The sequence below is a fragment of the Hyla sarda genome, chromosome 7 (assembly GCF_029499605.1).
Source record: "Hyla sarda isolate aHylSar1 chromosome 7, aHylSar1.hap1, whole genome shotgun sequence".
Taxonomy (NCBI): domain Eukaryota; kingdom Metazoa; phylum Chordata; class Amphibia; order Anura; family Hylidae; genus Hyla; species Hyla sarda.
The window spans coordinates 94,338,167-94,357,710 of NC_079195.1; the positions used below are offsets into that span (position 1 = coordinate 94,338,167).

The window sequence follows — 19,544 nt, forward strand, 5'->3', positions numbered from 1 at the left end:
ATGAGGCAGAGGTGAGTGTTACTTTTTTGTTAGAGGCATTACTATATATGGAGGCCATTTGAGGGGGCATTATTATGTGAGGGGGCATTACTTATATGGGGGCAAAGTGAGGGGGGCATTACTTATATGGGGCAATGTTAGGGGGGATAACTTATATGGGAGCAATGTGAGGGGCATTACTTATATGGGGGCAATGTGAGGGGGAATTACTATATATGGGGGCAATGTGAAGGGGCATTACTATATATGGGGGTCATGTGAGGGGGCATTACTTAAATGGGGGCAAAGTGAGGGGGACATTACTTAAATGGGGGCAAAGTGAGGGGGACATTACTTATATGGGGGCAAAGTGAGGGGGACATTACTTATAAGTAATGCCCCCGCACATGGCCCCATATAAGTAATGCCCCCTCACTTTGCCCCCATATAAGTAATGCCCCCTCACATGGTTCCCATACATAATAATGCCCTCTCTCATGGCCCCCTTATATAGTAATGCCACCATATAAATAATGCCCCCCTCAAATGGCCCCCCATATATGTAGGCATTGTGAGGGGGCATTACTATATATGGGGGTCATGTGAGGGGGCATTACTTAAATGGGGGCAAAATGAGGGGGACATTACTTATATGGGGGCAAAGTGAGCGGGACATTACTTATAAGTAATGCCCCCGCACATGGCCCCATATAAGTAATGCCCCCGCACATGGCCCCATATAAGTAATGCCCCCTCACTTTGCCCCCATATAAGTAATGCCCCCTCACATGGCCCCCTTATGTAGTAATGCCACCATATAAATAATGCCCCCCTCAAATGGCCCCCCATATATGTAGGCATTGTGAGGGGGCATTACTATATTTACATATATGGGGGCCATGTGAAAGGGCATTATTATGTATGGGGGCCGTGTGAGGGGGCATTATTCTGTATGGGAGCCATGTTAGGGGGCATTAGTTATATGGGGGCAAAGTGAAGGGGGCATTACTTATATGGGCCAAAGTGAGGGGGCATTACTTACATGGGGGCCATGTGAGGGGGCATTATTATGTATGGGGGCCATGTGAGGGGACATTACTATATATGGGGGTCATGTGGGTGGGCATTACTATATATGGGGGTCATGTGAGGGGGCATTACTATATATGGAGGTCATGTGAGGGGGCATTACTATATATGGGAGCAATGTGAGGGGGCATTACTTATATGGGGGCAATGCGAGAGGGCATGATTATATATGGGGGCCATGTGAGTGGGCATTATAATCTATGGGGGTAATGTAAGGAAGCATTATTATATATGGGGTCAATGTGAGGGGGAATTATTATGTATGGGGATGTGTACGGGGACATTATATAGGGGGGCAATGTACGGGGGCATTATATTGTATGGGGCAATGTACGGGGGCATTATATTATATGGGGGCAATGTGAAGGGGCATTATAATGTATCAGAGCAATGTACGGGGGCATTATAATGTATGAAGACAATGTTGGGGCCTGATACTATACAGGGGCACAGAAGGGACTACTATATGGGGCAGTTTAATACATATAGGGGGTTTGTATAGAGGTGAGGACTTTGCTGTAGCGAGAAGCCTAAAATGTTTGTCTGGCAGATTCGGTGAAGACGAGTTGGGATCAGGAGAAATCTTCATGATGACCCAGGACAGATGGAGAAGAAAGAGAAAAGTGAGCGACTCACCTCAGTGAAGACGTCTCCGTGAGTATGTAACTATAATGACTTATATGGTCTGCAGCACCTGTGTACAGCTCAAATCTACTCCTATATAGGGGTTATTGATCTTTTGTATAGTGCTTTTGGTGTGGCGGAATTACTGTATGTGTCCCTTGTATTGTGGTGTTATAAGTGATACTGGTCTGTGTATAGTGGCTTTTATTTCCTTACAGTATGGTGGTATTATTTAGTCACTGCAGAATTAATATGTAGTGGCGATATTATTTTATGTTTCTAAGCCCGATACTAAGATAAAATCTAGCGTGTGGCACAGTGAGGGGGGGGGGGGGGCAGACAACAAGCTGTTTAAGGGGCATCAACATTTCTGATGGCAGCTCTGCTTCTGGGACTGTAAAAAGTATAAATGTAACCTGCAAATTAGGTGTATGTATGAATACATCCCAGAATACATTGAAAGAGTAACTGAAGGATGGCAAGAAAGTGTTTCAGAACTGCTATTTTATAGGCTGCCCATGTCTAAGGAAGCTCAGGAACTGGTTGTGCTTCACAGTCGTTACGTCACAAAATTGACAGTTAAAGGGGAACTCCGGTGGAAAAATATGTTTTAAAATCAACTGGCTCCAGAAAGTTAAACAGATTTGGAAATTACGTCTATTTAAAAATCTTAACCCTTCCAGTATTTATCAGCTGCTGTATATTACAGATATACTACAGAGGAATTTGTGAAGTTCTTTCCAGTCTGACAACAGTGCTCTCTGCTGACAACTCTGTCCATGTCAGGAACTGTCCAGAGCAGGAGAGGTTTTCTATGGGGGGATATGCTTCTAATTTGGACAGTTCCCAACTTGGACAGAGGTGTTAGCAGAGAGCACCGTTGCCAGACTGGAAAGAACTGCACAATTCTCTCTGTAGTATACATCAGCTGATAATTACTGGAAAGTTTAAGATTTTTAAATAGAAGTAATTTACAAATCTGTTTAACTTTGTGGTACCAGTTGATTTGAAAACATTTGTTTTCCACTTGTTTCCACCGGAGTTCCCCTTTAACAAATGTTGTAAGATTTTGTAGAATTTACATGACAGGACAGGCTTTAGATATTAGACAAAGTTTTATTTCAGGAGTTAAACCCTATTATAGATTCAATAAGTGAACCATGTGATCACTGTCCCAATTTGGTGTCATGTGATCACATGTATGTTTGTAATCTAACGTTATCCTGCACTAATGACATAATCTGGACTGGACTGGATTTACAATGTCTTTAAAGCAATTCAAGGAAAAAGGTTATAATTTGTGCTTTAATTTTATTGGAACCATTGTGTTTTGAACATATATTTAAGAATGGAAGAACAGTACATGTCAATAAAAAAAAAAAAACTTTCTACCCTATTTTTCTACATAACAGTCTGACTAAACTGACATTTTGTCAAAAGGGGGGCATAGTTATTTTAATCTAATAATGTGACCACAGATGGCGCTGTTCCTTTTATCGCATTTTACTATGGTAATCCATGTGGCAGTTACTCTTTAAGCTCCGTCTCTTTACCTTTGACAAAATATGCATTTAAGAACAAGCCCACTGAATGTGACTCCATTGTTTCAAGCATGTTCAATGCACATGGTGCTAACTTTTCATTATCTCATGGATCTGGGTGATTTCTGCTGATTTGATTCAGTTTAATGCCTTCTTACATTCCTAGAAATTTACATGAGTGTACCTGTAGGGGCTGCAGGCGTTAGAGGCCTGGGAGGACGGGGATACCTGGCATATACTGGCCTGGGCCGTGGATGTGTGGGATACCAGATGAAAGGAGACAAGAGAGAAGAGAAACTCTATGACATTTTACCTGGAATGGAATTGACACCTATGAGTGCCGTTGCTTTAAAACCACAAGGCATCAAACTGGCACCACAGGTAAGTGGGATTTACACACCAACTACTCTTATTTTTATAGAGTTTGAATGTACTTATGTGGATCTACGTATTGTAGTATTCTTAATAACATGAATACTGCCTCTCGGACTCATATCCTCACATTATCTAACTTACTTTCACCGAGATTGTTTAAACAGGCAAGAAGGAGGCGGGGGACCATATTTTGTAAATAGGTATTGGTCTCAGAGGATGGACCCAACTCAATAGGTAGATAGGTATTGGTCTCAGAGGATGGATCCAACTCAATAGGTAGATAGGTATTGGTCTAAGAGAATGGACCCAACTCAAACAGACATGTATTATGTATTCTGTTGATATGCTTTAACCCCTTAAGGACCAAGCCCATTTTGGCCTTTAAGGGGTTCTCCGATGCTTAGACATCTTGTCCCCTATTAACACCAAAAAAGAGAAAAACCAACCTACTGTAAAAAGTAAGTGGGAGTGCACTAACTAAATAGGAACGCCGAAAACGTGTACCAAACAGTGCACACAAAAACATGAAATCATTATTAATCCATATACTTTATTAAATTCACAAAGTTAAAAATATACATAGAAAAGTGCAGAATACATAAAAAAGGCTTCTTCCTCAGGGGGTGAAGAAGCACTTTAGAAGCGAAACGATCGTTGGGGTTGGTAGGTATGGTCTGGCATTCTTGATTAGGCATTGGGATCTGTTTTCTTCCAATTGACTTATGTTCGTCATAGTCTTATACTGAGGTTCCCTTGCATTCATAACCCTTATTGCCATTTATTTATGTGATTACTCTGCTTTATGACTTATACCTGCCTTTCCATAGTGATTCAGTGCCTTTTTTTTATGTATTCTGCACTTTTCTATGTATATTTTTAACTTTGTGAATTTAATAAAGTATATGGATTAATAATGATTTCATGTTTTTGTGTGCACTGTTTGGTACACGTTTTCGGTGTTCCTATCTTGTCCCCTATCCAAAGGATAGGGGATAAGATGCCTGATCGCGGGAGTCCCGCCGCTGGGGACCCCCATGATCTTGCACGTGGCACACCGTTTGTAATCAGTCCCCGGAGCGTGTTCGCTCCAGGTCTGATTACCGGCAACCACAGGGTCGGCGGCGTGTGACATCCCGCCTCCGCCCCCGTGTGACGTCACGCTCCGCCCCTCAATGCAAGCCTATGGGAGGGGGCGTGACAGCTATCATGCCCCCGCCCGTAGGCTTGCATTGAGGGGCGGAGCATGACGTCACACGGGGCAGAGGTGTGACATTACACGCCGCCAGGCCTGTGGTCGCCTGTAATCAGACCCAGAGCGAATACGCTCTGGGGACTGATTACAAAGGGGGTACTGCTTGCAAGATCCCGGGGGTCCCCAGCGGCGGGACTCCTGCGATCAGGCATCTTATCCCCTATCCTTTGGATAGGGGATAAGATGTCTAAGCACCGGAGAACCCCTTTAAGGACCAGACCAATTTTATTTTTGCATTTTTATTTTTTCCTCCTCGCCTTCTAAAAATCATAACTCTTTTATATTTTCATCCACAGACCCATATGAGGGCTTGTTTTTTGTGTCCCCAATTGTACTTTGTAATTACATCACTTATTTCACCATAAAATGTATGGCGCAACCAAACAAATATTATTTATGTGGGAAAATTTAAAAGAAAACCGCAATTTAGCAAATTTTGGAAGGTTTTGTTTTCACGCTGTACACTTTTCGGCAAAAATTACATGTTTTCTTTATTCTGTGGGTCAATATGATTAAAATGATACCCATGTTATATGCTTTTCTATTATTGTACCGGGATATGACAGGCCAGATGTTGCAAGATCCCAGGAACTGATGTAGGACAACTGCACACACAGAGGACAGACAACTGCAGGACACTTCTCCCAATATGAACGATGAGTCCTGGTTCTAGACAAAACATAAGCTTTTACAGTACAAAATGAAACACATTTCAAATCTAGATGGGATTCTTCATCAGGCATAAACAAAGAAGCCCGTCCAGATTAATATACAGTGTATTTCTTACTGTAACCTGGACTCATCCGTCATATTAGTAGAAGCGCCCCAACCAATGTACTTTGTGTAGGCAGCAGCCCTACATCAATTCCTTGGACTTGCTATAAATGTCTAAGATGGGATTTCACTTCAAGGCGCAGTCCAGTATTCTGCTACATAATGAGTATTTTTCTCAGATCATACGCAGAATTTGGCAAATTGAAAATATCAGGAGTTAGATAAGTATACAAAGCAACAGACATGGATGTGAACAGTGCCAAAAACTTTCCACACTAAGATAAACATTTGAGTGAAATAGCTTCTCTTTGATCTCTGCCTTAATACTGGGGACATAGACCTAAAATCAAAGCAACAAGGAGCTTGTAGGTTGGTTACACTGGTTACCTCCTAGATGTAAAATAAAAATAAAAAAAACATACCTGAACCCGAACCGGTTTTATGGTAATTTTTTTAAACTTATTTATTGCAGAATAGAAAATAATACAAAGCTTCCTGTGTATGCTTTTGCTTACCTCTTTTTGCTCATGTGCTATGCATGGGATAGGTTCCGTTTTGGTTTACCAATACATAATGATGTGGGTTTTGTAAAGCAGCATACATTTCCCATGAATCCTCTGGCTTTGGCTGGGGAATTTGATTTTTGCACCTGGACATCTCGTCAGACTGCTAGTGCTGGATATCACCCTGGTGAAATCATTAGACTGGGTTGAGTCAGTTCACACTATGCAGTTCTGATGTGATTTCTTACTTAGGGTATGTTAACACTGGTTAAGGTGTGAGCGGAATGTTCGCTTACAAAATCTGCTCCAAAATACAGTTTTTTTTCTGCGCGGAATTCGCGTGGGATTTGCGTGGAATTCTCGGAAATGAAAGGGCATAGGACACACAATAAAATGCGCGAATTCCGCGTGGAAGCGTGGCAGACTGTCAAAATTTTTTAGATTTACTTCTATGGAGTTACGAGACGAATTTGCATGAAGAAAGAACATGTTCATTCTTCATGCGGAACGGAATTCTGTGACTGAATTCCGCTAGCGGAATTTCCTCAGTGTGAACTGAGGAGAGGAAAGTTAACTACATACTATGGGGTATGGCACTGCTGAATGAATTGGAGAGGAATAAGCAAGCAGAATTACTCGCTGAAATTCCTCTCCAAACCCTCAGTGTGAACATACCCTTAAAGTGCATTTTTTAGAGAAAAATTGCTATGAGGCAAAAAAGTTATTTAACCTACAATTACAAATACATAAGGGTGTTTTATGAAGACTTGAAATCTTTAGACTGTGTTCACACTTGAATCTTTACTGCATGTTAGCTGTTTTTGCTGCGATTTTCCCAAATCATCATAAAAACTTATACATTTTTACCATATTTGCACAATTGCAGTACAATCTCCATTTTGCCATAATTGTAATATGTAAACACAGCCTCAGAGTAGGTGTATAACTACTATTAATCCTAATCCAATAGAGATAGCAGATAGAACTATGAAGAGTGAGTGAGGGGTCTGGAAGCTAGTTGAATGGGATCTGGTAGGTGGTGTGATCATCCAGTAGTCCACAGGAAGTCAGAGTTTGACATCCTGTTGTAACCTTAGGTACTGGAAAATTGGGTCAGACTGTGATCACATGACCAAGTTAGAGTAATGAAACACATAGATGCAAATGTGATAAAACAAATAGCGCTGTAAGACTAGTGATGCTGAGTGTGCACAAAAATAAATAAATAGGCACAAAAAGAAATAAAAGGGGAGTGCTTCTTTAAAGACAGCGGGGGAGATTCTCAAATTCTCCATTTTGAGCCAAAATTTTGGTGCGAAAAATATCAACCACATTTTCAAAGGGCTTTGTGCCATGGTTTACACTGTTCACATCAGTTTTGCAAAAGTGGGCATGTCCACGTATATTGTCTGCTTTACATGATATTTTCAAAGGAGTGAGATTCCAGTTTACATAAAAAATTTCACAACAGCTTTTTGAGTAGAAATCATAGAAAGGCTAAGTTTCCACTTGTTTTTTTTTCTGGCAGTTTTTGGAATACTGCCACTGCAGTTTTTGAGCCAAAGTCAGAAGTGGATCCATAAGGGAAGAAAAGTGTAAGTCCTTCCTATATATGTCCTATTCCTTTTGAATACACTTCTGGCTTTGGCTCAAAAACGCCAGTGGCAGATATCCAAATACTGCCAAGAAAAGGTGTTAAGTAATTATTAAAAAAAGAAATAATCATTATTCAAAAATGGAATATATGTATATATATATATATATATATATATATATTTTTTTTTTTTTTTTCCCTCTTGGTCAATGCACCTGCACTCACATTTGAGCTCAGAAATGTTTTATTTATACAGTTATTGCTTGTCTGGGCACTAGTAACCATGCAATATTTCATGAGATGTTTCCGCCAGAATTTTCTGGGATGTAAAATTTGGCTGCAACAAAAAACATAATTGGTGCGGAAAAAAAAAGTGGCGCGAAAATGAATTTTCACATATTTTCAAAGCAGCACAAAAGACCTTTGAAAATTTGAGGAGAAAAAAAAAAGTTGTGAATAATATCGCTGGAACAGAAATTACAGTAGTTTTTAGAGAATCTCCCCCATCATGTACAAACAAACTGTCTCATTATTGCCCAGTTTAGGGCGCTATCACACACAGCACTAGTAGCCGCAGCTAGTGCTTGCAATTTACTTGTAAAAGTGGGTTGTGCCTGTGCTTTTCCCTTTCCTGTATTCATAAACTAAAATAAATGAAACATTGCCATGAAATCGATTAGAAGGATCCTCTACTAGTGATACCTGTTACAGATACAGGTCACAACCCTATGGAGAGATTTCAGATTCTAAAATATTTTTTTTTTACCAATAACACCCTCTACACCAACCCCATAGTTCCTATGTTACTCTGAAGCACTGCACAAAGGAAACTTATTCTGTAATATACATATTTTGTCCTTTTTTTGTTGTTGCCCAATTTAATCTAATTCCTAGGTTCTTTTTGGTGTTTCCCCAAAAATACACCCTACCCCGAAATAAGCTGGATTATCGGGGTGCAATAAGCCCTAGCTGGATTATCGGGCCTGCAATATAAGCCCTACCCCGAAAAAAAGACCTAGGCCAGTGGTCTTCAATCTGCAGACCTCCAGATGTTGCAAAACTACAACTCCCAGCATGCCCGGACAGCCGTTGGCTGTCCGGGCATGCTGGGAGTTGTAGTTTTGCAACATCTGGAGGTCCTCAGGTTGAAGACCACTGATCTAGGCAATGCCCGGGCAGCAAATATTAAAAAACAAACTTACATTACCTTAGTCCTCCGTTCCCCCGTTGCTAAGGAACCGGCCTCACTGTTCTCCGCTGCTCTTGCTGCTTCCTGGTGTTGTGACGTCTCAGAGCCTTCAGCCTATCACCTGCCACAGCGATGTCCCGCCTCAGCCGATGATAGGCTGAGCGCATTGTCATGTAAGGAGTCGGCCGGCTTCTTACATGACAGTTGGCTCAGCCTATCATCCGCCGAGGCGGGACATCGCTGCGGCCGGTGATAGGCTGGAGGCTCTGTGACGTTCCATCCCCAGGACCACAGCAAGAACAGCGGAGGCACCATGAGGCCGGTTCCTTATCAACGGGGGAAACGGAGGACGAAGGTAAGTTAAAGTTTGTTTTGTAATATTTGCAGCCCGGGAACAGGAATACTTAACTGCTCTTTCGGTGCAAAGGCATTGGCCAGTGTTTAGAAGTATATAGGTGTGTGCTACATAAAAAAACATTCAGGTGTATATGTGGGCCCTTCATGCTCAAGCTACTTTACAAGTACAGCGCAGTGGCTGATAATTATTTGGCAGGGGGGGGGAGAGAAGCTGCGCTCGCGGGTGACATACGATTAGTCCCCCGATGTGGGGTGCAGCGCTGGGCTGATAAACCGGTGGGGGGGATGTTGGGGGGCAGAGCTGCACCTATCACCCTCAAAATAAGCCCTATTGTGTTTTTGGTGACTAAAATTTATTTAAGACCCAATCTTATTTTCGGAGAAACACGGTAGTTTATAGGACACAAACCTCTTTCCCTCTCATCCTCTTAGATATATTTGTCACTTAAATGTCACTATACAAAGAGAACTATCATTCCTGCTGGTATAATAATATTCTGTGGGATTTGAACAGTAAAAATAGTAAAAATGAGACTCATAATGGACCAATAAACCATTTTGCTTCCTGAAATACATTTAGGAGCACATAGTCTTAATGACTTTTATCAAATACAACATTTCCATTATGTAATTTATCCAACCACATCTACCACAGCTACATCTGCCGAGAAGCTTTTTACCTAAATTTGTAGATTAGGGAATGCACCATTAGATAAAGAACAGAACCTTGTGTTCCGTCTCCTGAAATAAGGCTGTAAATTACAGAAACATTAGTTCTGTAGTGTAAATGACAGGGAACTAACACAGATTGAAACCTTAAGTGTAACCTGGTATTTTCCTTAATGCAAGGTAGGCTTAATATCAGTATTAAAGGGATATTCTGAGTTGTTTTTACGATTATTATTAATATTTAATTTACTTACTAGAGGTGAACAGGATGGAGGGAGGCTGCTCCTATCTACCTACTGGGGTGTACAGGGAAGGGAGGATACTCCTATCTACCTGTTTGTGGAGGGGGGGATGCTCCTATCTACCTAATGGTGGTGTACAGGGATGAGGGCTCCTATCTACCTATCTTGCTACTGGGGATGTGCAGTGGGAGGATTGCTCCTTAACACTTACTGTCTTACTGTATACAATAGTGATTGCAGCATCTATATAATAATATACAGTAGTGCATCATTGGTAGCCTGGGGGTAATTGTGAAGTAAAGATCAGTTTTCTTGGCAGCTGGAGGCCTTCTCTAGGCCTTCCTGGCTGCTGTGACAAATCTGCTAGTACAGCCTGCCATCATGACAATTTCACTGTCCAATGTACAATTCACAATTCAATCCCTAGGGGAACTACAAATGTGTCTGGTTATAGTAATGGGTTTTACGTGCAGCTTTCTTTTATCATTAGATTCTGGAAGAAATTTGCCAAAAGAACAATTGGGGGCAACCAGTTTATCAGCTTCACTCTGCACTTGGTCAAGACCAAAGACAGCTGTTTCTGTATAAGATTACAATTCCTGTCCTGGCTAGCCAGAGTCCTGCAATGTAAGTAGGTGTATTATCTTAGTGTGCCGCTTGCTGTTTAAGCCTTGTTGTTCCTATGGGGCCCATTACCAGATAGACATGTGAGTTTTAGAAGTCAGAATCAAGATGATTTGAGACTTAAAGGAAACCTGTCATTACTTTCATGTTACCCAAATAACAGGTCATCGAGGTCCTAACCCCCCCCCCCCCCCCCACCACCACCACCACCTCCACCATCACCACCCCAGTGGCTTCTCCCGGTCCCACCTACTTTGGTTAATAGATCTCTCACTGTTGGGGTACAGAGAGAAATCTATCAATAAAGGTTGGTGGGGCAGGGAGAAAACACTGGGTACCATCCAGATGACTCGTGATTTGTGAACATGAAAGTGATGGCATGTCACCTATAAGCCATACCCTGATACTACCATAATTCCATAATTCGGAAAGGATAGGTTGGTTGTATGAGCTCCTCCTTTGTGTATGCCCCCATAAAGGACACTTAGTAGGCACGGGAAATGACACCCAGTATTAGAGCTTTGAAAAGATTCTGAACAAAAATCTATTGTAATTCTAAACATTAAAAATGCTGCTCTTGGGATCCTACTGCCCAAGCCATGGCGGTGTGTCTTTTCCCCAATGGGCCTTTTTACTCATCAGTATATAATATCACTGTCATTTTGTTTTATAGACATCCATTTACACCTCCAAAACTCTGTATATCAGTGGATGAAGCAAAAAATTATGCAGCAGAGTATACGCTTCAGACCTTGGGGATTCCGACTGAAACGGCAGAACCACCGACAGCCTTTGCAGGTAACATTATTATACAAGTAAAATAAAAACTGTTTCTTTGTAGGCTCCATGTACTCAGTGGAGCCTATAGAGTGGTGCTCCGAGAAAATAACAACAACTTAGTATAGAGCTGTATAGCCTCCATCTGGTGCCATATGTACAGCAAAAGCTTTAGAGTACAATAAAGCATGTCACTAGTTTCAGGGGCGGACAAACCATATGTGCAGCAGGTTCAACTGCACAAGGGCCCAGCAAGTAAGGGGGCCCATTGCCAGTGGCATAGCTATAGAGGTATCTGTACGCTGGGCCCGGGCCTTGAGAGGGAGGCCCCCCCCATTAGTGTAAGGGTCGCTTTAAGAGTAGAGGGGCTGATGGGAGTAGATGTGCCCCGCACAGGCAGGAAGTCAGCTCCCAGCCCTCTGACCTGTCCCTGCATCAGGCCGGGCTTCATCCTGATAACTTCATGAGGAACAACTGCCTCAGCTCCTCTTCATCCCCGGCATCATGTGGCCCCTGTCTCGGATTACACTGCATCCTCGGTGAGTTGAGGGCCATGGGCTGTGTGAACAGTAGGTAACTTTATAAAGATGAGCGGGTTAGGGCTTTGCAAGTTTGCAGTGTTTCTCAACAAAAGTGCCTAAATGTTGCAAGACTACAACTCCCAGCATGCCAGTACAGTCTTTGGCTGTCCAGGCATGATGGGAGTTGTAGTTTTGCAACAGCTGGAGACACATGGGTTGGTAAACACTGTGATATATAGATAGATAGGTAGACTGGGCATAGAACAGTGTTTCCCTACCATGGTGCCTCCAGCTGTTGCAAAACTACAGTCCAGACATGCTGGGAGTTGTAGTTTTGCAACAGCTGGAGACACCCTGGTTGGAAAACACTGATCTATATCCTATCTATCTATCTCATACCTATCTATTTATCTATCCCATATCTATCTATCCCATATCTATCTATCTATCTCATATCTATCTATCTCATATCTATCTATCTATCTCATATCTATCTATGAATCTATCTCTCATATCTATCTACCTAAATTATAGGAGCAGGGGGTTAATGGAAACAAAAGGGGGATTGCAATGAAAGCAGGGGGGGGTTAATGGAAATGGGTGTGTGTGTGTGTAATGGAAGCGCAGGGGGAGAGAACGGAAAGAGGGGCAGGATGGGGTGAATGGAACGAGCGGGGGGGGGGGTTAATGGAAGCAGGGCGGTTAAGGGAAGTGGGGGTGTATGTGTAATGGAATCATGGGGGGGTTAATGGAAGCAGGGGGAGGGGGTTACTGGAAGCAGGGGGCTAATGGAAGCAGGGGAGGGGGGTTAATGGAAGCAGGGGGGTGTAATGGAATGAGGGGCAGGATGGGGTGAATGAAAGAAGCAGGGGGGTTAATGGAAGCACAGTGGGGGGAAGGGAAGTGCAGGGGGGGAAGGAAGGAGGGGCAGGATGGGGTGAATGGAAGGAGCAGGAGGGGTTAATGGGTGCACGGGGGTAGTGGAAGCATGGGGTGAATTGAAGGACCAGCAGGATGGGGAGAATGGAAGGAGCAGGGGGTAATGGAAGTAATGGAAGTGGGGGGAAATGGAAGCAAGGGGGGTGAATGGAAGCAGGGGCAGGAGGGATGAATGGAAGAAAGAGCAGGGGGTTCAATGGAAGCAGTGAGGGGGAGAATGGAAGCATGAGGGGGGGTAATAGAAGTGGAGGGTGAATGGAAGGAGGGGCAGGAGGAGGTGAATGCAAGGAGCAGGGGGTTAATGGAAGCAGGGGGGGTAATGAGAGCGGGGGGGTTAATTGCAGTGGGGGGGGGGTTACTGAACAATAGACATATGGGGGGGGGGGCTAGGCACATTCTTTGCACAGGGGCCCTCTGCTATCTGTGTCCACCCCTGATTAGTTTGTCAGATGTATTACATACTGCATTAATATTAATAGGGGTCAAGCAGCTTTTAAGAATGAATGATTAGTTTTCGTAAGGAAATAACCTTGCAGAATGTTGTTTACTGTGTTCTTTACTTCCACCAATTTCAATGAGTTTGCTGCTCACGCACAGCTCATCTATCCATAAATAATTTCATTATTGTAGATCATTTTTTCAGACTGTATACTATATCACATATTTATCACTACATTATCTGCAATTTAAAATTCCAGCATATGCCATTGCCACCTCCCCGGCTGCAGTGGCCGCCACCCAACTGAAACAAGCTGTGGCCTTGGGACAAGACCTTACAGCCTATGCGGCTTATGAAGCCTATCCTGCTTTTGCTGTGGCAGCTCGAGGAGATGCATATGGAACATTCTAAGAATTCCCTTCGTTCCAAGTAGAAAACCATTCTGTGTGCGGTGAATGTGAATGAGAGACTGGGTTTTTAATCTTATTTTATTGAATTTTATTTCATTTCTTCTGCTAGCCCCTATGTCAGTAGTCTGTCATGAAAGGGTCTACAAGTTATTCAGTCCATAGATTCCTGGTGTGATTTTATACTTTATGTTGGAATGTCCTCTTTTTCTCAACAATGATTTTCTTGACACTTAAAAATATTATCCTGCAGGCCAAGCCTTGAAGACTTTGGAGGACTTTAAGCATTCATAAAATGTTATTCATAAAAACACATATTTTATGATTATTAGGTTAATAATAATCTTATGTCTACTTTTCACCGTTATGTCTATATTAGGGATCGACCAATTATCGGTATGGCAGATATTATCGGCCGATAATCACGATTTTGGCCATTATCGGTATCTGCAATTACCTTGCCGATAAGCCGATAATGCCCCGCACCGCTAAAAAATAAGTGCTGAATTCTGATTGGTTCCTCTGGACAACTGCTTCAGTTTCGAAATCTGTCTAAGTTTATAGTAATATTGTTATGTTAGTTTTTATTTTTATATGGATTAGGTGTGCATAAATCCAATTCATTGGACTTTAAAAGGCCATACTTAAAAAAAGAAGAAAAGAACAGTACAACATGAATATTACATGGACCATTAAACAACCTCCATATGAGAAAAAAGGGTACAGTATAGTACTGGACTAATGTTGCCAAGAGGTTAGCTCTATGTTTTATCATGTCACCAGTACATTTAGAAGAACACTGGGTAGATATTTGCTAAGGCTAGGTTCACTTCTGTGTCGAAAGCCCTATTGCAGATCCTGTTTAAATATTGGGGCAAAAAACACCACAAGCTGTATTTTTCATTTTAAAATCCAGAAAATGATAAACACCATGCAGAAATCTTACAGACCCCATTAGAGTCGATGTGATCTTTCGGGATCCGTTGGTGTCTGTCATGCAGTGAACCATTCATCTCTGTTTACTCCACTTGAACAGAATTTGTGACAATGGACCTGAATGGAGCCTCGGATGTGTGACCCTATCCTAACACCTGCTGATGTTCTTTATCGATTTCAATGCTACTTCAAAGAATGCAAAATAATCTAATAAAACAAAAACAAATGTTTTCCCTTCTGCATCTATCAATGAAAATAGAATTTATTAATGTAAAAATGCATCAGAATTCCCTCATGTTTAAAATATAATACATTCTTGCAAAAGTATGTTATGGCACGCCAGTCATGCATATTATTGGAGTAAAATGGCTCACTATAGGATCCTCACAACATAGCACTTCTGTGTGCAGAGAAACTGTACATCAGCACATAGGGTCTGTATGGGACAGTATAAGGCTGGGCCACCAAAGTTATACCGGGAATGGGAGGACTACAGTACCCAGAAAGATTATCAGAATTAGGGTTATTTAGTTTAGAAAAAAGAAGGCTTTGGGAAGACCAAATAACTATGTATAAATATATCAGCAGACCTTATAGAGAACTCTCCCATGATCTATTTATACCTAGGACTGTATCAATAACAAGGGGGCATCCTCTACGTCTAGACGGGGGTTCTAAGAGCAGTGAGACTGTGGAATTCTCTGCCAGAGGAGGTGGTCATGGTGAACTCTGTAAAATAATTACTAAGGGGTCTGGATGCATTTTTGGAGAATAATAACATTACAGGTTATGGATTCTAGATCTATATGGACAGAAGGTTGATCCAGGGATCTATTCTGATGCCATATTTGGAGTCAGAAATGAATTTTTACCTAGAGTATGAGTTTTTGTTTTTGCCTTCCTATGGATTAACTCAGTAGGGACTCATTAGGGTTATAGGTTGAACTTGATGGACACTGGTCTTTTTTCGACCTTATGAACAGTGTTACTATGTTACATATGTGCGGCGTCCGGCACAGTTTCCCTCCAGCGTGCACAGGAGGGAAACTGATGCCATAACTGATCCCATTCATTTGAATGGGACAGTTCACAATCATCCAGCATTTCAATTTTGATGCCAGATGTTTGGACACACCAGAGGACACCAGACAGGGGAACACAACGGCGTTCCTCTGTTCGTTGCCCAGAAACAATGGATGCCATACAACTGATGACAACTTGTCATCAGTTGTGGCATTAGTTGCGTCGAGATTTAGGCTGAGTTCACCTATGCTGCATGCAGGACATATGTGAACCCAGCCTTACAGACCCACGATCACTCTTTGTGCTACCATATGGTACCTTCATTACGTACCACATTCTACTAGAGAAGAAATATTTTGACTAACAATACCTATGTAATATGGCATTAGATTGATGCTGTATTTTATCGATCAATTTTAATAGCAGTTTTTCAAAACTAAGAAACAATATTCTACCCAAAAAATAGTGCAACATAAGTTGGCACACAGAGTCCTTATAGTACACACATCAGCACACATCTGTGCCAAGTGTCTGAGCCCTAATACCCTACCATACCAACATTCAAGTCTCTGTACACCTGTTAAAGCTGAAAACACAAAAAAACTTGAAATTAACTGTATAAAATAGGTAACTAAATATTAGTTGTTCTTTATCGTTATGTTTTTTTTTTTTTTTTTATTGACTTGTCCTGTTTCGGGGGAATATATTGAGCAATGAATGTGAACTTAACCAGAGAATGACCAGCCAAAGTTTAAAGTTTAAACAAAGCTTAAAAAAAACAAAAAACAAAAAAACTGTATTGATTCTAAGGTATAGGACATTACAATGTTGTTGGCTGGTCTCTCTTCTTGCATTCGGAAAATAACAGCAAAGGTAGCAGTATTAAAATGTGCATGAAGCACTTAAGTTTGTATAGATGTTTGTAAAGAACTGTCATATTATGAATAAAAGGCAATTCTGTTATCAAATAAAAAGATGTAGCTATCGTCAATCTAATGTATCTGTATGGAAATATGTGATTATGAAAAATTATTACATTCAATTATTAATTGCATTATTAAATGAAAATGAATAAATGATTGTAAATAATAATTTTAGATGCCTTTTTACTTCATTTGTGGCATATACTGATGTATCAAAACTAGAACTTTAACCGTTAAAGTAGTTTTCCCTTAAATGGGCACTCTCATTAAAACTTATTTTTGCTATTGCCCTCCTTATGGTAAATAAAAAATCTTTCTAATGTACTTTGCTTAAAAAAATGAAGTTTTCTATGTTTTATTTGTGTTTAAAAAGCTGCCACTAGATGTCTCCCTACTTGTCCAGAGCACATTTCCCCCCATCTTTTGCACAGACTTTGGACTCCTTCTGGTCTGGCAGAAGTTCAAACACAGGAAATGCTCTTTGGAGTTCTGAGGGGGGGGGTGTCAAGCCTTATCCAATATTAGCTCCTCTCATACTTAACTGCCGTTTGCTGTTGGTTGCAGAGTAAGGGAGGAAGTTCTCCCCTCTATGGCTTCAGATGATGTCACACCTGCTGGGTAACACCTCTTCCCAGTCTGTGAACCCGAACCTGAGGCTGAGCAGAAAATACAGAGCAATATCAAGGTAGAAAACTAAAAAATATTAAAAATAAAATCAGGGGGTAGTTTATCATTATGGGGGCAGTGAACTGGGAGGATAATAACATTTAAGACATGTTAAGTTTAAGTTAGTGAAAGGTACTCTTTAAGACATGTGCATACCACAGATTATTATTATTATTATTATTATTATTATTATTATTATTATTATTATTAACATCAGTGTATGGTGCTGGTATATATCAGGTTACTGCCAAATAACAGTATTTGGAGATAAACCTTGGCATATCAGCAGTATGTCGATTGGCTTTATTGACTGAACATAGTCTACTAGTTACCATTGGTGGTATTACACAGGCAGACGTGTGCATGATACAAGCAGCAATGTAATAGATCAGCGCTCGGTTAAGGAGCCTGTAACATGGCTTAACTATTGCATGGGCAGGGCCACATGGTTGATCATTGGATCGTTCATGCCGCCCTTTAGTTTATTATTGAAATGATAAATGAAGATTTTTTAACCAGCCGAAAACATGCATACAGCCAATCAACAAGCATGTGCTCATTCAACATGTATTTGTTTGGTAATCAAGCAGTAACTCGTGTAGGTGTGATATACATGTTAAAGAATTAGATGATCTACTAGTTGAGGAAATAGCTAAAATGACAATGAAAGGAAAAGTTATCATTATGGGAGACTTCAATCTTCCGGATATAAACTGGAAAATCAAAATAGCTAGTTCTGGAGCCAACCTGGAGGGAGGCCATTTTGGATTTGGTATTCACAAATGGGGATTGGGTATATGATGTTATTGTAGGCGAAAGCTTGGGATCTAGTGATCACCAGTCAGTGTGGTTTAATATGAGAACAGTGAAGGAGTCACACCACACAAAAACTAAAGTTTTAGATTATTGAAAAACAGACTTTTAAAAAATGAGATTAATCATAAATGTGTCCTATCAGACTGGAACGGATTACATGGAGTCCAGGAAAAATGGGACTACTTAAAAGACACATTATTGAAGGCAACAGAAAATTGCATTAGACTTGTCAGTAAAAGCAGAAAAAGGAAGAGACCACTGTGGTACTCAGCAGAAGTGGCCAAAATCATAAAAAACTAAAATCTAGCATTTAGTAATTATAAAACAACCCAGAGCAATGAAGATAGGGAAATCTACAAGACTAGGCAGAAAGAGGCCAAGCAAGTTATAAAAATTTCAAAAGCGCAGGCAGAAGAAAAGCTAGCTTAGTCTGTGAAAAAAGGGGATGACATACTTCAGATATATAAATGAAAAAAAGAAATTAAAACAAGGTTTAACTAAATTAAAAGGAAGGTATGTAGAAGAGAATACAGGGCTAACCAACTGCCTTAATGAATACTTCTGTTCAGTTTTTACAGATGAAAAAGAAGCAAAATGACCTCCATTATGGAGAAAGACTAATGAATCATTTGATGCATGTGTCTTCACAGAGGAAGAGGTTCTACATTTTCTGTCTAAAGTGAAGACAAATAAGTTACAGGGGCCTGATTGGATACACCCAAAATTATTAAAAGAGCTTAGTGGTGAGCTAGCAAAACCGTTAACAGATTTATTTAACCAATCACTGGTAACAGGAGTCATCCCGGAAGATTGGAAATTAGCAAATATCGTGCCCATTCACAAGAAAGGTAGTAGGGAGGAATCAAGCAACTATAGGCCAGTAAGTCTGATATCAATAGTGGGAAAATTTATGGAAACCCTACTAAAGGATAGGATTGTGGAACATCTAAAATTCCATGGTTTGCATGATGAAAAACAACATGGGTTTACTTCAGGGAGATCATGTCAAACAAATCTTATAAATTTTTTTTGACTGGGTGACTAAATAATAGATGGTGGAGGGGCAGTAGACATCACATATCTAGATTTTAGTAAGGTTTTTTACACTGTCCCACATAGAAGACTTCTCAATAAACTGCAGTCATTGAGCTTGGACTCCCATAATGTTGAGTGGATTAGGCAGTGGCTGAGGGACAGACAACAGAGGGTTTTAGTCAATGGAGAATATTCAGACCAAGGTCTTGTCACCAGTGGGGCACCGCAGGGATCTGTACTGGGACCAATT

General features: G+C 41.0%; 1 protein-coding gene across 3 annotated transcripts in view; it reads left to right on the forward strand.

Moving 5' to 3' along the window:
- A1CF (APOBEC1 complementation factor) overlaps positions 1-17,026 on the forward strand; it is a 75,196-nt gene extending 58,170 nt beyond the window's left edge. Inside the window, exons 9-13 of one of the 3 annotated variants that reach the window (XR_008846261.1) lie at positions 3,400-3,614; positions 10,679-10,815; positions 11,486-11,610; positions 11,971-12,128; positions 13,748-13,826. Coding sequence is in view for 2 of the 3 variants with exons in the window: in XM_056530111.1 (XP_056386086.1) it covers positions 3,400-3,614; positions 10,679-10,815; positions 11,486-11,610; positions 13,748-13,899 (629 nt within the window). In the remaining variant the exon portion in view is untranslated. Of the gene's footprint in view, positions 1-3,399; positions 3,615-10,678; positions 10,816-11,485; positions 11,611-11,970; positions 12,129-13,747 lie in introns of all 3 variants that reach the window. The other 2 variants (XM_056530111.1, XM_056530112.1) reach the window with 2 other exon arrangements.
- Positions 17,027-19,544: the final 2,518 nt, after the last annotated feature.